Source organism: Fistularia commersonii, chromosome 9 (genome assembly GCF_037954325.1).
Source record: "Fistularia commersonii isolate RoL2024-O1a breed Wild chromosome 9, RoL_Fcom_v1.0, whole genome shotgun sequence".
Lineage (NCBI taxonomy): Eukaryota > Metazoa > Chordata > Actinopteri > Syngnathiformes > Fistulariidae > Fistularia > Fistularia commersonii.
Window position 1 is genome coordinate 9,666,798 of NC_141292.1, and position 19,601 is coordinate 9,686,398.

The 19,601-nt window shown below is 44.0% G+C and overlaps 1 protein-coding gene across 3 annotated transcripts in view; it reads right to left on the reverse strand.

Annotated features, from left to right (window-relative positions):
• Positions 1 to 13,183: 13,183 nt before the first annotated feature.
• The window catches only part of LOC147231158 (zinc finger protein 703-like), a 47,187-nt gene continuing 40,769 nt past the window's right edge, over positions 13,184 to 19,601 (reverse strand). For 2 of the 3 annotated variants that reach the window (XM_086152374.1, XM_086152375.1), the window contains 2 exons: positions 17,502 to 17,719; positions 13,184 to 16,776 (listed from right to left, as the gene is read on the reverse strand). In XM_086152374.1, the coding sequence (XP_086008500.1) occupies positions 15,274 to 16,776; positions 17,502 to 17,579 (1,581 nt within the window). In that variant the 5' untranslated portion in view covers positions 17,580 to 17,719 and the 3' untranslated portion in view covers positions 13,184 to 15,273. Of the gene's footprint in view, positions 16,777 to 17,501; positions 18,137 to 19,601 lie in introns of those variants that run through there. The other variant, XM_086152373.1, reaches the window with a different exon arrangement.

Here is a 19,601-nt window from a genome sequence, read left to right on the forward strand (position 1 = left end):
AATAAATTACATTCTGTAATAATGGCAACTCATCCAGTGCAATTCCTTTCAAGTAATTATTTCAACTCATCATATAATGAAGACCCAAAATCAGCATTTTCAATATCTGTCAATAAGTCAAAAAATAATTAACAAAACAATAATTAAATCGTATATGCACATTATTTTTTGTCCATGGTATGTCTCACAGTTTTTATATATATAAATTTTGACACAAAAATACGTATATGGAAGCAACACATAAACACATATACAGTATATGTATACACACACACACACACACACACACACACACACACACACACACACACACACACACACACACACACACACACACACACACACACACACACACACACACACACACACACACACACACACAAAAACCGGTTTTCTCTTATTTTTGACCTAAACTAATCCTCTTTTCATCACAGTTTATCTATAAAGATGACAAGACAGAAAATAATTATGTTTCTACTGCCTAGTAAAGTGAAAACACCAGTTTTACAGTGAGCTTGTTGTTCTAAATTATTTGCATTCCGAATTGAATGGTACGTGTTTATTTAAAAATGTCAGAACAACGTAAGCGTAACTTTTTTTTTTTTTACAATGTTTTGTTTTGACCAGCTAAGTATGCGAAATATACACTGGTACGAGGAGCAGATGTTTTCCCTGTGGTCAAAGCCAGGTTTCTGTTGCTCTTGGTTGTTATGCTAATCCAAACTGACCCTGTCCCGGGTATACTTTCATATCTACGCTAGCAGCGGCGGTGTGGCATCCATTTATTATCTGCGAGAAAAGTCCTCAGAGCCCAGTTAAAGTATTAATTCACGCTTTAGCTGATGTCCGCCGTGGTCTCTCTCTGTTGCCTCTACGAGAATCATCTCCGTATGTTGGCAGGAACCTTTTCAGAGCCAGTCAGATATTCCGCCGCAGAAAGACAGAGAACAAGAAAAGCACAGAGAGAGAAGGGTGTGTGCATACGTGTGCGGAGAGGGAGAGAGTGCAAAAATAGAGCTTGTGACGGGGGAAGATTGAAGTCCTGTTAAGTGCTCTGCTTGAAAGCATGTCTGGCCTCATTAGCTGTCAGTTGTAACAATACCAAACTGGCAGTGAAGACAGGTTGGAGTCTAGTGGTCATAAATCACTTCTCGACAGCTGCCTGACAAGCTGGGAACCAGTACACAGACACGGGCACCCTCTCTGCCTCGATACCGCTCGGGCGCCGAGCCGGCATACGCAAAAAGTCAATGAAGAAATAGTAGGGCCCCTCGTCCCGAAATCACACTCGGGGGCTGGAAACGTTTTTTTTTTTTTTTTCGGTATGTTGTTAGAAGGGAATCGTGTGCATGCACGACGTCCCCCGAGCAGAAGCTGAATGAGCAGTGGGTCTGGTGACTTCTGTGGGGCAAAGGGGTGCTGGGGGGGGTCTGCAGGTCATTAATCATGGCCCCTGACATGCAGAGCAGGAGGCCAAGGCTCCCCTATGCATACAGCTGCCGGGCCACGCTAAATGCAGGCGATGTGCTGACCCCCGTACGCCCCCACTCCCAGCGCCTGTGGCTCTCATCTGTCCAACTCCCTCACTGTTTATGTCAGTCACTTGCGCCGTCAGACTCGCCTCCTCCAAAGCACGACCGCACTTCTCCCCCTGACCCATCGGAGCACCGCGGCAGCGACTTCACAACTGTTACTTGCGATCAAAAGATGCTTTATGTTTTGGGGCTAAAAGTGAAGAAAGATACAGTTTCAACATCAGTTTACAGTGATTTACTTGCTTTTGTCTACAGTACTTTGGCACCCACTATTTCAATACCGCTTTGTGCCTCAAGGGGTGGTGTGAGTCACTGCAGTCCTGCCATAAGTCCAACGTTTAAGTGTGTTTAAACACAGAATCCGAATAACTGACAGCACCGTTCTATCATGGTAATCTACCCATAGTGACGAATCATTTCCAATTCTCAATATTTTAACATGTCGTTAATAATCATGTGCAGTTATTGTGAATTTAATGATAGCAATGTGTCAGTCTAGCACAATTTGACAGCTGAGATGAAAATGCATACCAGAGCTTTACTTAAGCCATTGTAGACACACACACACACACACACACACACACACACACACACACACACACACACACACACACACACACACACACACACACACACACACACACACACACACACACACACACACACCATATGATAAAAAGCTGGGCAGAGTAGTTGCTCTGAGATATTTATTCTTTTAGTGACATATGATTATACATTTCTGTATCAAGAATTTATCAGATTGCTAGTTTCCGGATGTTTGACAATTCCTGTGACAGTGTGATTATTTCGAGTTTTCACAGCGTGTAGTCAACAAAACTGGTCCATTACTGTGCGATAACTGGACTGCTTTGCAACACACATCTGTTCATGTGGGATCTTGCCACGCAAAAAAGCCTTATTGAGATGGTCTCTTGCTACTTAAAAGACATCCACAAATAAAACAACCTCATTGGTTTTTATTTCTAAGTTTTTATTAATGTATTTTTCAGATCAATGTAATTACTAGCTGCAGTTTTAAGTGATTGCCACTTATTTGCATTGCTTGTTTTGACGGACACTGCACCTGTAGGCATTGTTTTGTATAGAGTCCTTTATATAAATAAAAAGTGTTATATTTGCAATGTTAGTTCTTGGTTAAGACTGAAGGATTGAATAATTAAACTTATAAAATACAACACTCAATCAAAGATGCTGAGCTAGTGAGAATAATAACAGCCAGAATAATAACAATTAGTCAAAGTAACAAACAGGAGAAGACTCGGAATGGGTGTGAGGGCTTGAGGCAACTTAGCTTATGAGAACAAACCAAAATGTAAATAAGTTAAGGAAATATCTTCATCCATGTCACAACATACTTGCAGTGCTTGGAAAATCCACAGCACAACGCATCCAGGAGCAATGTTGTTAATGGGTCACAACAGGCCATTTAAAAAATATAACAATCAATGGACATCCGTAACAACTAAACAAGCAACCTGACATTTCTTGGATATTTACATCTGGAAATGTCCCAGGAAAGATTCCTGATCTCATCTGTGCAACCAAAGATCTTAGGCTCCTTAAAACTCTTCTCCAACACCGGGTTTAGGGCCGATTCCGCTCGATTTGAGCTGAGGTCTGTAATTTTGATTTCAAAAAGATATCATTTAGCGATTGCACTTTGAATCCCTTAAGTCCTTCATCATATTTAATAACAGAGGTCAGAATCAGGGAGAAAGCAAGCAAAACGACCTTGACTGAATATTGTTTTTTTTTTCTCTTTCCATAGAGACCCTTCCCGTTTCTTGGGACTCTTCACGCCTGCAAACAGAGACATTATCTGTCTCCGTGCTTTGCATCCAAATCCATAAAGCAGCCAAAGACGCAAAACTGCAAAGATGAATGTGCCATCTCTTTCTCATCTACTGACATGACGTCATCCGGATTCGCAGCTGCTCTCCTAATGATAAAAGCAAGTTGGGCTGAGAGACACTGAAGCACTGTTTCATCATTCACAGCTACTAAATCACTGAGTCCAACCACAAGACATCTGCTGAAAGCCGATTCCTTATCAGCCCTCAAGCATGATTTGGTGAACATCTGGACTTTCTGAGGATTCTGGCACAGGGGAGGCTGGAAATTTCACAAAGAAGGGTAATTTTGTAGAAAGTGTTGACACTTACCCCAGGTGATCTATTGCAGCACAGAAATCATTTTAAATGACTGCAGTGCACATGAAGGAAACCACAAAAGGAAACTGACATATTTCTATTTGCAGGCTGTGAAGGCTTTTCATTATTGACCCAAAAACCTCGAGAAAAAAAAATTGTGAAAGAAATTGATGTGAATAAGCTATTCGTAATATTTTAGAGAGCGCCCTTTTTTTTTTTTAAAGAAAGATTTATCTAATTTCTGGGTTGTTGTCAATTTTGCTAGCTTCACTGGAAGAATGGTCAAATACTCTCTTTATTGGACTTGTGTTTCCATGGCAATTATTAACAGAATGGACTTCAGATAACTGATATCTCAGCATCTACAGAAAATCCAAAGTCAAATCAAACAGCATTTTGTGGAGGATGCTTATGTGGACCAAAAAGTGAAGGTCTCACTTTATTTCAGATCTTGGAGGGTGTCACTATCTTGTGAGTTTTCGGTTTTGTTTTTGTGGGATGGATCCATGTGTCTGCAGGGTGGGACGGGGATTTTCTGTCATAATTTGGAAATAATCGCCATGGTTAATGAGTGTAGCAAAAATTGCCATGGTAAGTTAAGCTATTTGTTAAGGATAAAACAGAAGAACTTCTCAAAAAGGCAAAATAGTGTCCAGCTCCATAAAATATTCCTTTATTATGGCTCCTAGGTCCCAAAGTATATGGTGCACCTTTACATTCTCCATTCTGTAGGACATTTATTTCCGCTCTGTGTTTCACTTGAACAATCGCCTTATTCATCGAGTTCACTTACATTAAAATTTACTGTAAATAACAAGCGAAACAAGGATACTTAAAATGGATTAAAATTAGTCTAAAAAAGCATGATGCATGGAATATAGAAGTAAAGGACTCTTATAAAATTGTTCCAGAGGTGAAGCAAAATTTTTGAACACCATGAAGCTCATTACATTAAATGCAATGTCATAAAGGCTTATTTCCAACACGAATTAGTCCATGCAAGAAATAATTATTTGTCTCTGCTTTTACAGTCGTGAGTAGGATTCTGGCAGTTGCATCATGAACTGGCTGTAATCCATGTCAACTCTGATAATTCAGAGAGGTGTGGAGGGTCACAGCAGTCCGTGGAGTGTAATAAAATAAAAGCTACTGCTCAACATTTCTGTAGGACATCATTGAGATGACTTTGGAAAGCCCCCTCAGGTGTAATAACTCTGGTCATGTACTTGTTCATTTTCAGGATATTGTCCCAGATGACGCCCAGATATTTCCTGCTCCGTTTATATTTTGGGGCAGACAAGCTGGATGCTTTGAGTAATTTGTTTTTTCAGAAAAAAAAAAATGCATGAACCAAATGCCGGTTATATCGTGTTTTCAATGCAATTTGAATTATGTGTCTTCTGAAGAACGCTATTCAATATGAGTATAAGTGGTCCAAGAATGGACCCCTGTATCTATCACACCTGGGATCGTAGCTTCCATTTAGTCCAGATTTATCCATCGGAAAACTTGCTTACTACTTTGGCTTCGCAGCATGTTTTTCAGAGTAGACTTTTCTCACCCGAAAAAGAAAAAAGCTCACCCAGTTTCACCGCTTGTTCTTCTTTCCTTTGGTTTGGTGAGAGGGCGTATCACATTCACTGCCCGCTCGTTTCGCCATGAAAAGGGGTTAGCATGTTAGCATTAGCGTCAGTTAACTCAGCCACAATGTTGTTATTGTTATATAGTGTGTATGGGAAGATCACGTGCGCAGGTACCATCAGTGCCGTGATTGGCTGCGTAGCGTGATTGCATTGTATCATATGATTGGCTGGACACCTGTCACTCAAAGAGTTACACACCAAAATAATAAAAAAAAATGTTACATATCGTCACCCTCTTAAAATTATCTTAAAACAATCGCCTAAGTCATTTATTTACAAAAATGTTTTTTTTGCCTAAATCATCCCCTCATAATGCTGACCACCCCTGGCCAAATTGCCTATATCCTCAGTTAAACAGATTGTGCCATTCAACCCCTTTAATGGACATTGCCAATGTCAAGAGTGTGTTAAATGGTTCAGTATTTTATGTTTCCTGAAAAATCTGAAAAAATTACTCAAGCGATAATTTCAAAAGTCTGACGATATGTAACTCACTTGCAGGACGGTCATCACGCGGGATCAGTTGTTTTGTCTGCTGAGAGTGTGCGAGCAATGCGCAATTACGCGGTTGCACACCTTAGAGGGAACATTGGTGGCAACTTTAGAATCTACATTGCATCACAATATCAAAATGTGATGATCCAGAGTTTCTCACATCGATCCCATACCAATGGCTTGTTCTTTACTTTTGGAAATGCAGGCCGCCGTTCACCAGAAATTCACAAAAATGATAGGCGAGTCATGAGTCATGATCCAAAGAGTGTGGTCCTTTTTTTTTTTTTGTTTGTTTGTCTTGTTTCAGAAGCACTTGAATTCATTTATTTTAGATGTAGGACATGGGAGAACCAAACCGGAGCGGGGTGACAATTATTCTGAGGTTGAAGTGGTTGACAGCCTCACATGTTTCTCTCTGGCAGAGTATCTAGATCGCAAGAAGAAGAGCTTCGTATTATTTATCGGCTCAGCGAGCGCGTCAGTAGATATTAAAATAGAAGCTTCATAAAGGGCAATGCTTTCAGCAGAAACCCTGGTACTCCATGTGGAAGAGGCATATCTTTCCTCATGCTGTCTGTTTTGTAATTGAGCCGACGCCACCCATGGCATCTCAGCATCTGTTGATTTGGTATCCAAAGTGTCCCGACATGGTTATTATCATAACCGCATAGGGAACTGCTGACATCTTGATTATTACAAGTGAGGAAGACGGGATAGTTTCTGAAAATATTCACAGGTGCACACGGCATCTGTACTTGTCACTACAACTAGTGGCAAATACATGTCTGTTATGGGTGCGCAATCGTGTCTCGTATCACAGGAAACCTCATGAAATGCAGAAAAACATGAATATTTATCACAACAGTTAGTTTTGAGATAGTACAGCCAATAAAGATGAACAGCCCATATAGATTTGACCCCTGAGCGGTGCACGGTAAGTTCTTGTGGAGGGAACAAATCTTTAAGCAAGGCACATATGGTAGCTGGAGCTGTTGACGATCAGTTGAAAAGGCTAAGCGGTGTTCGTTGTTTGTTTTTAAAAATTCAAATTTTGCAAAATGTGTCTCATATAGTCATGGTGTTGGTTGCACACGTCGCATGAAATATGCTTGGAGTAGCAAACGAGAGAAAATTTTAAACTGAAAACATGACATATAAATAAAATTAAGCACAAAGTGCAATCACCACAATCACATCCTTGAAATCGTCAAGGACTCCTGCGATTATTCATCCCAAGTCACACCCAAGACATCTTGTACTTTTTTGAGAATCCACATTCGAAAAAAAAAAAGTCATTTTGCAAATCCCTCTTGAAGACTTTCCTGTTAAAGTCAGACTTTTGTCAAGCACATCCAAAATCTCGCGCCTAAAAAGACTTTTGAAGTGTCAAACCCAGCCCGCTTCATTTAACACAGCAAGGGTTCGCTCGTGGGACCGGAGTCATGTTTTCATGCCCGGGGCAGGACTTTAACCCCTGTACATAAAGTCTTACATTTTGTAGTTTTTTTCTCCTCTTCAATTACTGCGCTCCCCCGCTGCCGGACGCGTTCCGCCTGTTCCACGTTAGTATCACGTCTGCTGGTTAGGATAAACAACAGCATTTGAGTGGATTTACTCGAGCTCATTAATCATCCTGACAGACTGAAAAACAACATTTCCTCCCTAATAACTGTATTTGAGTAATCATGTAAGCTTATTTCCATGCGAGCATCTCTTTTCCCCCCGTGCTGCTTTGTACTCCTTTCCCTTTTTTCTTTTTCCTTTCGCTGCCATCCATGTGTGTGTACTTTGGAGCCTCTCGCTGACCTCCCAAGTTTGTGGCGTGGCGTCTGCTCTCGGTCACGTCGGCCAATTACAGCCGGTTACATTCATGGCGAGGGTGAAAAACCCAAAAGGGAACGAGAGAATGTGACCGTGACGATCCAGATGCGGAAGGGAGAGGATGGTGTCAACCCCCCCCCCCCTCTGCATGCGGCTAACCCTCTAGCACCCGCTGGCCACCAGGCCTCCGCCGGTCGCTGCCAAAGCACGTTTTTCCGTTAAGCACCGGGTTTGTGATGCATGAGAGCTGACAACTGAGCACCGAGCCCTCAGAGAACAGCCAGATCAAAACCAGCTGCACATTAGTAAGGAAACCATAATTGCGTTTGCCCTCGTGTACACCGCTAAACTCACTCTGTCTACGTCTTTTTACAACAGGCAGCACTTCACAGTGAGGAGCGAGACGGGCGCCCCCTTTTATAGAAATAAAAATACCTGTTCATGCAAATTCATCCTGGGATGTGGGCAATTTAAGAGAGACGGCTGTAGTGGATCAACATATTATGTGCAGCTCGGTTTGACAGTGGTTTCTCTGTGAGCGAGAATAGCGTATTTCCAACATTTCTCCCACTCTGCGGTTGGATGTAAGTGATGGGTTTATGGCAGTTTAGAAACGTCAGTATAGTCGGGCTGACATCTGTGTCCTTTTTATTTTTGGACCACTTGAAAAGCTCTCATAGCGGGGATGATGGATGAAGTGATAAAGTTGGAGTGAGCACAAAATGAAAGCGGAGGAGCGCATTTCTGGGAAGCCGGTCTGCAATCTGTAACTCACAGACGATTCAGAAGAAGGCATCAAGGCAGATGTTGGTAATTTGTGACCGTGCTCGGCGATTTTAATGCACAAATCAATCTAAATCACGGAGGGGCGGTAGGATGTGTGGGGGGGGGATCCGGCTATTGATAACAAATGGATAGATTTCTGATGTTTCTTGCTTCCTTTGTCTTTTCCTCGGGCCTGTGTGTGCTGCTCAGAGCCTGATAGAGAGGTTAAAGCCTTGTCATGTAATGAAGGAGCGGCTCGGCAGTCTATCATCATTAATCACCAGGGCTGTCAGGCTGCACCCCGGACTCTGCGGGGCCAAGCAGCCAGCTGCCCCCCCCCACCTCTCACAACAATACCAGGGCTTTTTTACACATTGGAGAAATGCGTGTTCTTTCTCTGGCTTAGTTGGAGGATGAAGCCTGACTACTCGGGCCCGACTTGTGTCGGGGGATTGAAAAAGTCTTTGGGCGGAACGTGCAACCGATGACTTATTTATCAGTTGCGCCGGGCCTCTCCATGCTCTACAGCCAACAAAAAGCAGCGCGACTCAACCAAGGTCACCGTTAAATAGCCGAGGTAAACGGCCAATATTTACGTTTGACGGGTTAGTGAATACATAATTAAGCCTAATGTTGTTTTACTTGACTAAACCTCAAAGTGTGTTTAAAAAAAATGAAATTAACAAAAAAAAAAAAACTTATAGAATGAAAAAATGTGTTTTCAAGTTCACTTAAGGGAACATAGCATGTCGACAATGTTTATTTTTGGCTTGCTTTTTATCCTCCGCTACATTTTGGTCATGCTGTATCATGTTGTATTATGTTATGTACCAGTGATGGTCACAGGGAAGTTGTCGTACGCTGGATTTAAAGGCTGGATAAGCAGGACTGGTAAAGACTTGTCACTTAGGTTGTCAGTAAGATAATGACAACTTTTTTTTGCATTAGCCATAAAATGTGAAAACATCATGGCATTGATAGTTTAAGAAGTTGGGTTTATTTAAAAATGTTATAAAACAGCAATGGAGGTAATTGATGGGGTCTTTACTCTTTGAGTTAAAAACAACCTGGGAATAATATATGTCTGACACAAAAAATGATCATCGTATATTTCTCGGAAGATTTTCAAATCCCCTTCCCGCCCCCCACTAGATTTAACTTTAAAAGAAAACAAAGATCCAAATGACTAATGCTCTGTCTGTCAGTTAATCTTAGCTAAATGAAGTATTGCATCAACGTGCTGTATTTGTTTTTTTTTTTTGAGGATTTGCTTCGCGTGTTTGTCAAGTTGCATGAAAACATTGACTGATGCAACTTGCAACCTGCAGCTAGTTTCTTGGATTTTTTTTCTCTTCTCTCAAGCCATAATTTACTTAAAGATAGTTTTGATCCATATATAAATCACAAAGTGTTTTTGCATCCAAACAACTCATCTTTCTTGGACCGGTAAACCTCTCAAGGTCAGCTGGCTCAGGGCTATTGGTGGTTTCCAGGACCGTAAATAGTGTTGGGCGTTTTTTAACTAAGTCTCCTTTATCATTTGATTTTCTCGTCTACATCTGTAATGTATTTTGGGTTTCTTTACCGTGCTTTGCGAACTGAAGTGAGGAACCACTCCGACCGTGCGAGTCACATAGCAGCTATCTGTTGCCCCAAACAAATACGAACCACATGGAGCCGTTTTCTCGCTTCATGGAATAAATATGCTCAACATACATCGCAAAATATACCGCGATGCCACATGGAGATTGCGAACAGCCAGTGTCAGGTGCCACTGAACCCAAAACAACTCCAGGACTTTCCAATGAAAAGTTAATCTAATATAATACAACATTTATATTGTTCCCCATTGCTTTAATTATTACTGTAGAGTCTCTTTTATTGAATTATTCTTTTATCTGTCACTGACAGCCACCATTAACATCACCGTGACTTCAGATTTGAGCAGAAGGGCCAGGTTGATGAAGATCATCCTCTTCATTGGACTTGACAGACAGGCTGTTTTCGCTCACCAATAGGTGGCATCCCACCCCAACACTTCAGGTCTTCATTAAGGTGGAAAAAACAAAAAACAAAAAACAACTGACAGATGAAAAGCAGAAATCACAATTAAATCTTGGGAATGATTGAACCGCGTCTCTCCCAGTGATAAAACGCGAATCAGAAGTGAGACTTGGCTCGCCTGGTAATTGTTCACGTGTCTGAACTTTGTTGCGAAAGCGCATATCAGAACGACAGTAAAAACATTGACACTGATAACAACAAATACCAAGTTGAGTGTATCTGCATGATGGATGTGCACATTCAAATATCAGTTTGATTCTGATCCACTGTTTGTCAGGCAATCGTAGTCAAAATGAGTCGTTTTTAGAGGTAGTCAGTTAGAAGAGGTTAGAATCTGGGTGTTGACGAACACAGTCCGATCGTAAAGATAGCGCAGGGGATTTGGTTTATTAATGTCATAAACGGTTACAAAAAGTGAATGTTCTTCTGGGACGAGTTCAGTGTGATTGTAAAAAAAACTAAATGAAAGGCATGTGAGTATCTCGGGGCCGTCAGTTGGAAATGCAAAAGGTACAGGGCGGGCCTGCAGACTCCCCGCCCTCCTGCATGTCAGATGGCGGAAATAGGAGCACGTTCTCTTGTTACAGCAGCAAAAGGCTGCCGTGACCCCTTCAGGTCCCCTGTCAGAACTCGTGACCGACATGGGTCATCCGTACATCAGCCGGGGGTCACGGTGTCTTGTTGCAAGGATATGGCATTTAACCGCCGCCCATCATGTCACAGCTGCAGCGGCTTGAGTGACGGTCAGGGCGAGATCTCGAAGGGATGTGGCGCGCCGTTGGCCGTGATTCTTATCAGGATTACATCCGGAGAGGCTGTGCCTTTTAATCTAATCTGCCTCTGCCCCGGCTGCCATTTTCACGCCGCGGCGGCAAATGGGGGAACATTAAGGAAGTGTGTTACTGCTTTAAGGTGACACTGCAGAACAATGGAACGCCAGCTGTAACCCCGCAGTGTAGTCGCAGAGTCCACGTTGAAATATCAGCGGAAGTAAAAGTCCGCCCAAAGTCAACACTCCCGAGGTCCTCGGCCAGTAAAAATAGACACCGTCACAAATTCAGACTCCAATAAAGGCACTCTGACATGGATCCTTAAAATAGTGTCTGTCAAGTCCATTTTTTTATAGCTTTTTAATTGTTTTTTTTTTCTTATTTGAGTAACTGGCAAATAATATAACACATTCATTATTCAACCGCTTCCGGGGAAGTAGTGTTAAATAAACCTCTTTTTTTAACATTTGTTCAAGTTTGTAATTTTGTGCAGGGATTTTATTTATGTATCTGTGTAAGTATGTGTGTTTATATACATATCTATACATATCACATATTCATACATATGTGGTGGATGTATATTTAAAAAAAAAGAAAATAGTGATGCCAGATCATGTTCCATGAAGAGAAAACTCCCTGGAGGAATAAACTGTGTTTCCTGGTTCCTTTGGTTCCCTGTTGTGGATATTTCTGGCTTGTGGACCGGAGGTTGCGGACAAAACTTTTAGGGCCTTCATTTTGCGAGTCTGGGACAGAAAAAACATATATATTCTTAATTTTGTCGAGAAATTAATCAACAGATTAAGTGATTGTGCTGAAAACGATTAGTAGAATTTCAAGTTTTCTTGCTTGGATTTGGATATTGTTTCTGAGCGACCGGATAACCATTGTGCAATTACACAAATTAGGCATGCGTGCAAAGCGGCATCCTGGGCATTACCTCAATATCACACATAGCAGATATGGTGTCATACTGATGATTATCATAAATTTGGATGCAAAAGTATGCTATAGGTCGTTAATCAACTTCAGACTGTGATAAAGTAGAACATTTTCAGAAAGTATATCGTGTAATATTCGCTCACTTCCATTGACAGACCCTCCAGGTTGGCCTCTTTATTTTATCAACTCCAGAACACTACACTACACTGGCATGTATTTTATACAACTCCATAATGCAGTAATATAATGCATTAATTATCTATACTTAGCATCCATGTTATAGTGTCTAATCCGATAAGGATCCCATTACATGATGACTTTGTCATTATTTGCATTATGGATGAAATTATACATCTCATCACTCACTATTATGTTATCAGCGCAAAGGTTATCTACAACTCCTTTTAAAAAGTCATACTGAGGTGCAGAAGTGATGACGGCGCCCAAATTGATCAATTCTGATTAATTACCATTTTTATGAAGAGTGTGCTGCTCTTGATTTTGTCGTCTGAAAGCTTTGCGTTGCTACTTTACTCAAAACCGAATAGTCGGCCAAAGAAGAAAATAAACATTACACTGCTGGCTGCCAGTCCAATGACAGAATATGACAGATGTTAGAGAATAAAAATAACATAAAAATAACAAAGTCAATGATTGTTTTAAAAGTGCACTGCTACAGTAAAAATTAGGTATTGTTTTACTGGATAATTTACTATAAAAGCGCTGTAAGTACATATAAGCCAGTAAGAGATTGTCCGAAACAGGCTGACATTTCTAAACAGTAAAAGAAAAATTAGATGAAACAATAGGTTATGTGAACTTATTTAACTATCTGCCATTAATTTGAATATCTTGTCTCCACAGTGGATTCTCACACACACACACACACACACACACACACACCTCCCCATTACACCCACCCACGTGTGATACAATAAAGGGGAAATATTGACAAGACAGAAAGGAGGAAAAGAGAATACGTCTTCACTTTGATTTATTTAACAAAATATCAGCTCCCATTTTGCTGGATCCCACTGCGGGGGGGGGTCCAATTCTACAAAAAATATCACATCTCGTTTTGTTTTTTTGTTATTTTTTTCGGTTCGCTGTGAAAATTACAAAATGAAAACACTGAGGAGTTCAGCGAGAAAGAGAAAGAGAGTTGTGATTTCGACATTCTCATCTTAAGACACAACATCTGTCATCTGGTATTCCACATGTCTGCTCAGAGGATTGTAAAATGCCAGATTCCCAATATAAAATAAATACAGCTTCCCAGTAGGAATAAACAGAACATGAGGAAGCTAAACAGGTCATCACGAACTCTGGCGCTGATTAAACAGTAAGCGCGTATGTTGTGTCAAGCTGACATGCATCTCTCGCAAGGAGAAAGCGACGGTGGGCCAGACTTTTATTATTGCCATCTCCGCCGCTCTACATTTTTGTGGAGGTCACCTGCGGCTGGCCAACATCTTTCCCCCGTACAGCAGATCTCAAATGCAATAAGTCGAGCGAGTGTCAGGGAGTTCTCATTTTCCAGAAAAAAAAAAAAAATGGATCGGTGCTTCTGTCCTATTTCCCGCTGGAAACCGGCCTCCAATGGTGAAGTATCAAAAAAAAAAAGGAGCTATGGCTCAACGCCCTCTGGTGGAGAGAAAGATACGGCTCTCTCAAGACTGCGTAATAATGCACTGGTACATGTTGTGAAGCTGAAAAGTGTAACAGTCATGTACAAGTCAAGGGAATTGACTCTAGAAAAATGAGTATCATTTTGTGTATCGCCCTTCAGTTTAGTCACAGGGCAAAGAAAATGAACATTTAAGAGTACTCCGAGCTTTGCTGTCCGTCGAACCAAAATCATAAGTGTGTTGTTACACCCCCGCTTGTGTAATAACAGGTTTATAGCAGCTGGTTAGCTAAGCGCAGCACAAAGCCTTGGCTTTGTACCACATTCACAAAGTTGGACTGTACACCAACAATTAACACGCCGTATCTGGTTTGTTTAATCGTGAGATAATCATCGGGAAATTTGAAAAAGAACCTAACGGAAAAGAAACTTGAATATGCGCTCATTTCATCCATCGTTGTTACGTGAGCAGCCGGGTTTCCCTCAGAATCTTACAGAATCAGTAAGGATCATATATTTGCTACATATCAAAGCTCGTAGCAAACTAGATAATAAGCTGTGCTTTGCAGCCACGGTTCCGATCGAACGTCATGGATGAAGATGTTAAACGTGTTCCTTAAATATTCCGATCTGACTTCCCGAGGCAGTTGGCTTTGCGCCACAGCTTGAGGAAACCGGATGCTTCAAGTCATCCCTGTGTGCCGTCATTAGAGAGGGGGTTCAGCCAATCAGCAGAATCGATTCTCCTCCAACATTGGTTCCGTGATTCCTTATTTCCATGTGTCATATAAAGCATTGACAAAAAAAAAAAAAAAAAAAAAAATCTTCTCCCGGTCTAACGACTTCTATAAAAACGAACTGATTTGTGCAAATTGATAATGTACATAAAAAAAACAGATGGATGGAATCCCAACTGATGAGAATTTGCCATTCGCTTCAGGGATCATTGTCTGGACTCTGCCGAGTTGCCTAGCAACGAGCCTCGTGCAAATGAGCAATCAGATCAATTAACGACAATTTGACCGCTGTGTGTTTCGGTTAAAACCCTGCAGATAGTATCAGCACGGCCTCCCCTCCCCAACGGTGCGTGGGGTGGGGGGCGGAATGGCAATAGGCATTGTGATGGCAAAACACAAAGCAGTGATCTGTCTGTATGTGCGTGTGTGTGTGTGTGTGTGTGTGTGTGTGTGTGTGTGTGTGTCCCGCAAAAATGGCAAACTGTGGATTTTGCACTTCACTTTTGGTAGTTTAGATATAAGGTGTTTAAAATCGGAGCTTTGGAGGTTAGTGCAAAGCAAGGTCCCCTGCTGAAGCTAGTGTCTGGTCGAAGCCTTGAAACTCGACGACAGTGGTATCGATCTCCTTCTCTGCCGTGATGCCAACGAGCGTATCCCGCCCCGCCCCGGAAAGTTCCTCTCAGCACGCGGGCCGAACGAAGCATCACTGGTAGCCCAGGGCGGACGCGGATCCGAGTCTTTGACTGTAGAGAGCGTAGTGAGGGTAGTACGGCCCCGTGGTGGGCAGAGAGTGCAGGGAGATCGAGGAGGGTCCAGGGGACAGGTGGACCTTACTGTACGGGTGATAGCGAGCCAAGCCCAGGCTGGGGGGAGCTCTGAGGGAGAGCGAGCCGGCGCCGCTCTGGTGGGGGAGGTGGAGGTGACAGGGGGCGGGTCCGGAGGAGGAAACCGAGAGCAGCTTGCTGTCCATCCCCACCGGCAGGGCGGTGTGAGTGCGGAGGTGGGCCAGGAGCTCGTCCGACGTGGCGAAACGTTTGTCGCACGGCCCTCCCGCCGAGACCCAGTTGCACGCGTGCGGGAGGGGGTCGTTGGGGAGCATGAAGCCGTAAGAGTAGAGGGGGTGCGAGAGGGAGGAGTTTGACGGCAGGGAGCTAGGGTGGAGGGAGTGGAGCGGGTGGGAGGGGTACACCAGCGGGAAGCTGGATTTCAGATTGGAGGAAGGGTCGTGGATGCAGGAGTTGCAGTTGCCCCCGCTGAGGTGGGACATACTCGGGTAGCTGAGGCAGTAGGGGTCCCGACAGAGACCCTGCATGAATGACGGAGGGGAGGCGCCCGTCAGCGGGCTGGAGCTCGGGTGCTTTCCCGGAACGCCCATGTTTCCCAGGCCGGACTTGGTCGGGTCCAAGCCGGGGACGAACTGAGACGGGTAGCCCGAGTACGCCCCCACCACAGAGCCGTGGTAGCCCATGTTGGAGGAGGGGAGGGGGAACAGAGGCTGGCTGGTCTTGTAGGGGGAAATGGGCGTGATGTGTCCGGGGCCGAGGTTCGGCGGCGCCGCTTCCGCTTTCCCCCCCTCGTGGTTGGAACCCCCGTCGGAGCTCCCGTTGCTGCAGTTTGTGCTGGCTCGGACGTGGCTGGAGTTGGCGTGGTGCGGACTGTCTGCTTTGCTCACGTCGGCGCCTTTTTTGGAATGGCTGTGGCCGCCGCCGCTGCCCGTGCTACTCGGGCTCCCCCGCTCGAGCGCCGCCTCGCCGTTCGGACTGTGGGAGGGGGGCTGCCGGCCCGGCGACTGGCTCTGTCTGTGATGCTGGCCGAGCCCGGGCGGGGTGCCGCTGCCGGCTCGGGAGCCGGGCGAGGCGTCGCGGGTCGGATACGACTGCTGCCCGTTGCTTGTATTCCCATTTGCGGTGACGTTATTGCTGGGGACCCTGAACCCGACTTTATCGCCGCTGCCTGAGGAGCTGCTGCTGGTGACTCCATCCCTGCGACACTCTCCACTCCCTTTATTGTAGGGCTTGAAGCTAGATTTGTCCTCCAGGGAGGGGCGGGGCTCTCCGTGCTTCAGGCCCGAGACGGACGAGCGACCGCCGGGATCCTTCTCCCCCTGGCTGCAGGAGCTCAGCTTGGAGGAGGACGGCGGGTCTGGTTTGCCGATCTGGGAGCAGGTCTGCGCCAGCAGGGCCAGGGGACTCTTCTTCGCATCCAGCTGTGACAAAAGAAAGACCCGGATTAGCTCTTTTTTCCATCCACCTTTGTCCCGCCTGCAGATATTTCCCCTCTCACGCTAAGAAAAGTGCCCGGGACACTGAACCTGTGGGGCCTGAAATGGAACATTTACATAATGAACAACTGCCGCACACACTTATAATACCGGTCATATTTTGATAGCCATTTTTTTAAATAACTGGAGCTGAATTCAGTTCCAGTTATAAATGTCCTGGAACTTTTGATTTATGTGCTTAAAACAAGACGGCTACTTTTATTTAAACATTAATATTTTATGATTATTTGAAATATAAACTAAAAGTCATTTACGAAACACATGCACTTCGAGTAACTATTCAAATGTACCTTGGCCTCAAAATGGGAGTTTAAAAAATAGATATATCCAGTAGTCTCAATCGTTCAAGAACTGCCCTGAGCTCACTCTTCACAAAGTGAAAAGGGCGAACAATTTGCATTTGCGCATTTAAAAAAATCTGCGAAGTTAATTAGTGAAAATTAATAATTTCCCGTTGCCTTGGCCGCAGCGCTCATTAATTACATGTAATTACGCCGTCACTCCCGCGGAGAAGTGCGATTAAATTAGTAGCATGTAATATATAGTGTGATTTCCGTTTTCGTTTTTTTTTGTTTTTTTTTCTTTGTCAAATTTAACCACTCCGATGGACGATTTAAGAAGTAGAAGCAGCCCGGGGGCTTCGGCCGTACCTCGATGCTCACTGGCGCGGAGGTCAGCGGCTGGAGGTATTCCGGGTGCAGCAAGTGTCCGCCGTGCGCCGTCAACATCTTGAGCAGTCGGATGGGAAGCCGCCTCGCCTGCCGAATCGGGTCCAGGGGGGTCAACAGGGAGACCGCGGCACCGGGACGGGCGCTCCTCCGGCCGCCGGTCTCGCCGAGCTCGATCCGATCACAAACTCGATCCGCACCTAAAGGGGGATATTTCATTGGAGAGGGCGAAGCACTCGGGGAGGAGGGGTGGGGGGGCCTGGAAGGGGGGGGTGTAGGTTGAGGAGGCTGGGCGGCACTTCTGCGTTCTGTCTTCCCCTTCAAAACGGTCGTTTAAATGTTGTAATCCATGCGGACGGCGGCTCGCTCCCGTACCGGAACTGGACTGGACGTCCCGCGGCACCGGGAAGCGACTCGGTGCGCTACTTCACCTGAGGCACCTCCATCCCCGCGGAGCTGCGCTTCCTGTTTTTTTTTTTTTTCAACGAATACTGGTAATTTTAAAGAAAAAATAACAAGAAAAAGAAGAAGTCCACGCGTGAACAGAAGAATAAAAACGCGGAAAATCCTCGCGTTTCCCCGTTGTGTGTTACCGCTCCGCTCCTCCGCAGCGAACTGATCCGGGCGCTCGCACTTCAGAGACGGAGAGCCGCCGGCTGCATCAGCGGGGAGGTGGGCGGGGCTTAGCGCAGAAGGGGAGGGGCTTAGCGCAGAGGAGGCGGGGCTACGTCATGACGCACTGTTTGTTTATGCATTTTATTTAATCATTTATTTTTAATATATCTCGTTATTATGATTGTTATCATTGCTATTAATTTATTATAATAAACTTTATTAGCATTATCATGATAATTTTTGTTGTTGCAATTGTTGTTTGTGGCAGTAGTGGTAGTAGTGGCAGTCGTAGAAATTGTAGTATGGGGGGTGACAATATTGGTATCCCAGAATTGAAATGTTGCCATTGTTGGGCAATAAAAGGTGCATTCTATTCTATTCTATTCTATTCTATTCTAGTAGGAATGGAAGCAGTGGTAGAAGTGGTAGTAGTCAGCAGCTCATGTGGTGGAACTTACAATCAGAAGGTTGGCAGTTTGATTCCCGGCTCTTCTTATCTGTATGCTGAAGTGTCCTTGGGCAAGATACTGAGCCCCAGTTTTCTCCCGGTAGCCGAGTTAGCGGCAGGGACGGCAGCTCTGTCGCCATCGGTATGTGAGCGTGTGTGAAAGGTTGACTGCTATCCCATGTAAGGCGCTTTGAATCCATACGGTGTCATCGCTATGAGTGGAGACCGTTTACCATTTAGTTAAAGGGTAGTTTCTGCTAGCGCCTTAAGCAACAGCACTTTAATAAGAAGAAAGTCAGAGCAGTGGAGCCACTTTATATCAGGGGATTCATCAACTCTTAATTCATCAAATCAAATAAACTAATCACTGGTCACAAGTCTGGGTTTTTCAGTCTAATATTATTTACATCATAATTCATTGCCCGAGGTCCGAGCAATACATCAGAAACAGATGCGCTCCTTCAATGTTATACAACAAACAAAATAGGCACTTAAACTCAATCATCCTTAAAGACTTTAGAGTTTTATTTTAAGCGATAATTAATCAGCAATGACGTTTCGGCTGTTCCTAAACTGGAAAAATTATAAATCCTAAAAGAGTGGTCAGATTTATATGTAAGATAAAATTACGCTGTCCAGATGGTAAAACCATGACTGAACCATCCCAGAGCGCAGATTTAAGATGTCAAGCGTAGAGCGTTTCAGATTTGGCCGTGCACTGTGTGCATATTTCAACCTAAAAGTTTGTCCAAATGAAACCATGCAATCATGCATATGTGGAAAAGTCAGATGAGCAAGATCTAAGGCATGAGCACAGTCCGCTAACAACTTCACAGAGAGACATAAGTGTAGTGGGATGTGGTGCATAAACCCCTTATTAAAACTAAAAATGCTCTTTTGTGAGTGTAATGATGCATAGACCAAAGTCAGTGGTCTCATGAGCCGAGGAAAAAATGGTCACATGAGTCATCCTTCACTCCTCTGTCACTGAGCAGACAGGCACATGCGGGGCAAAACGC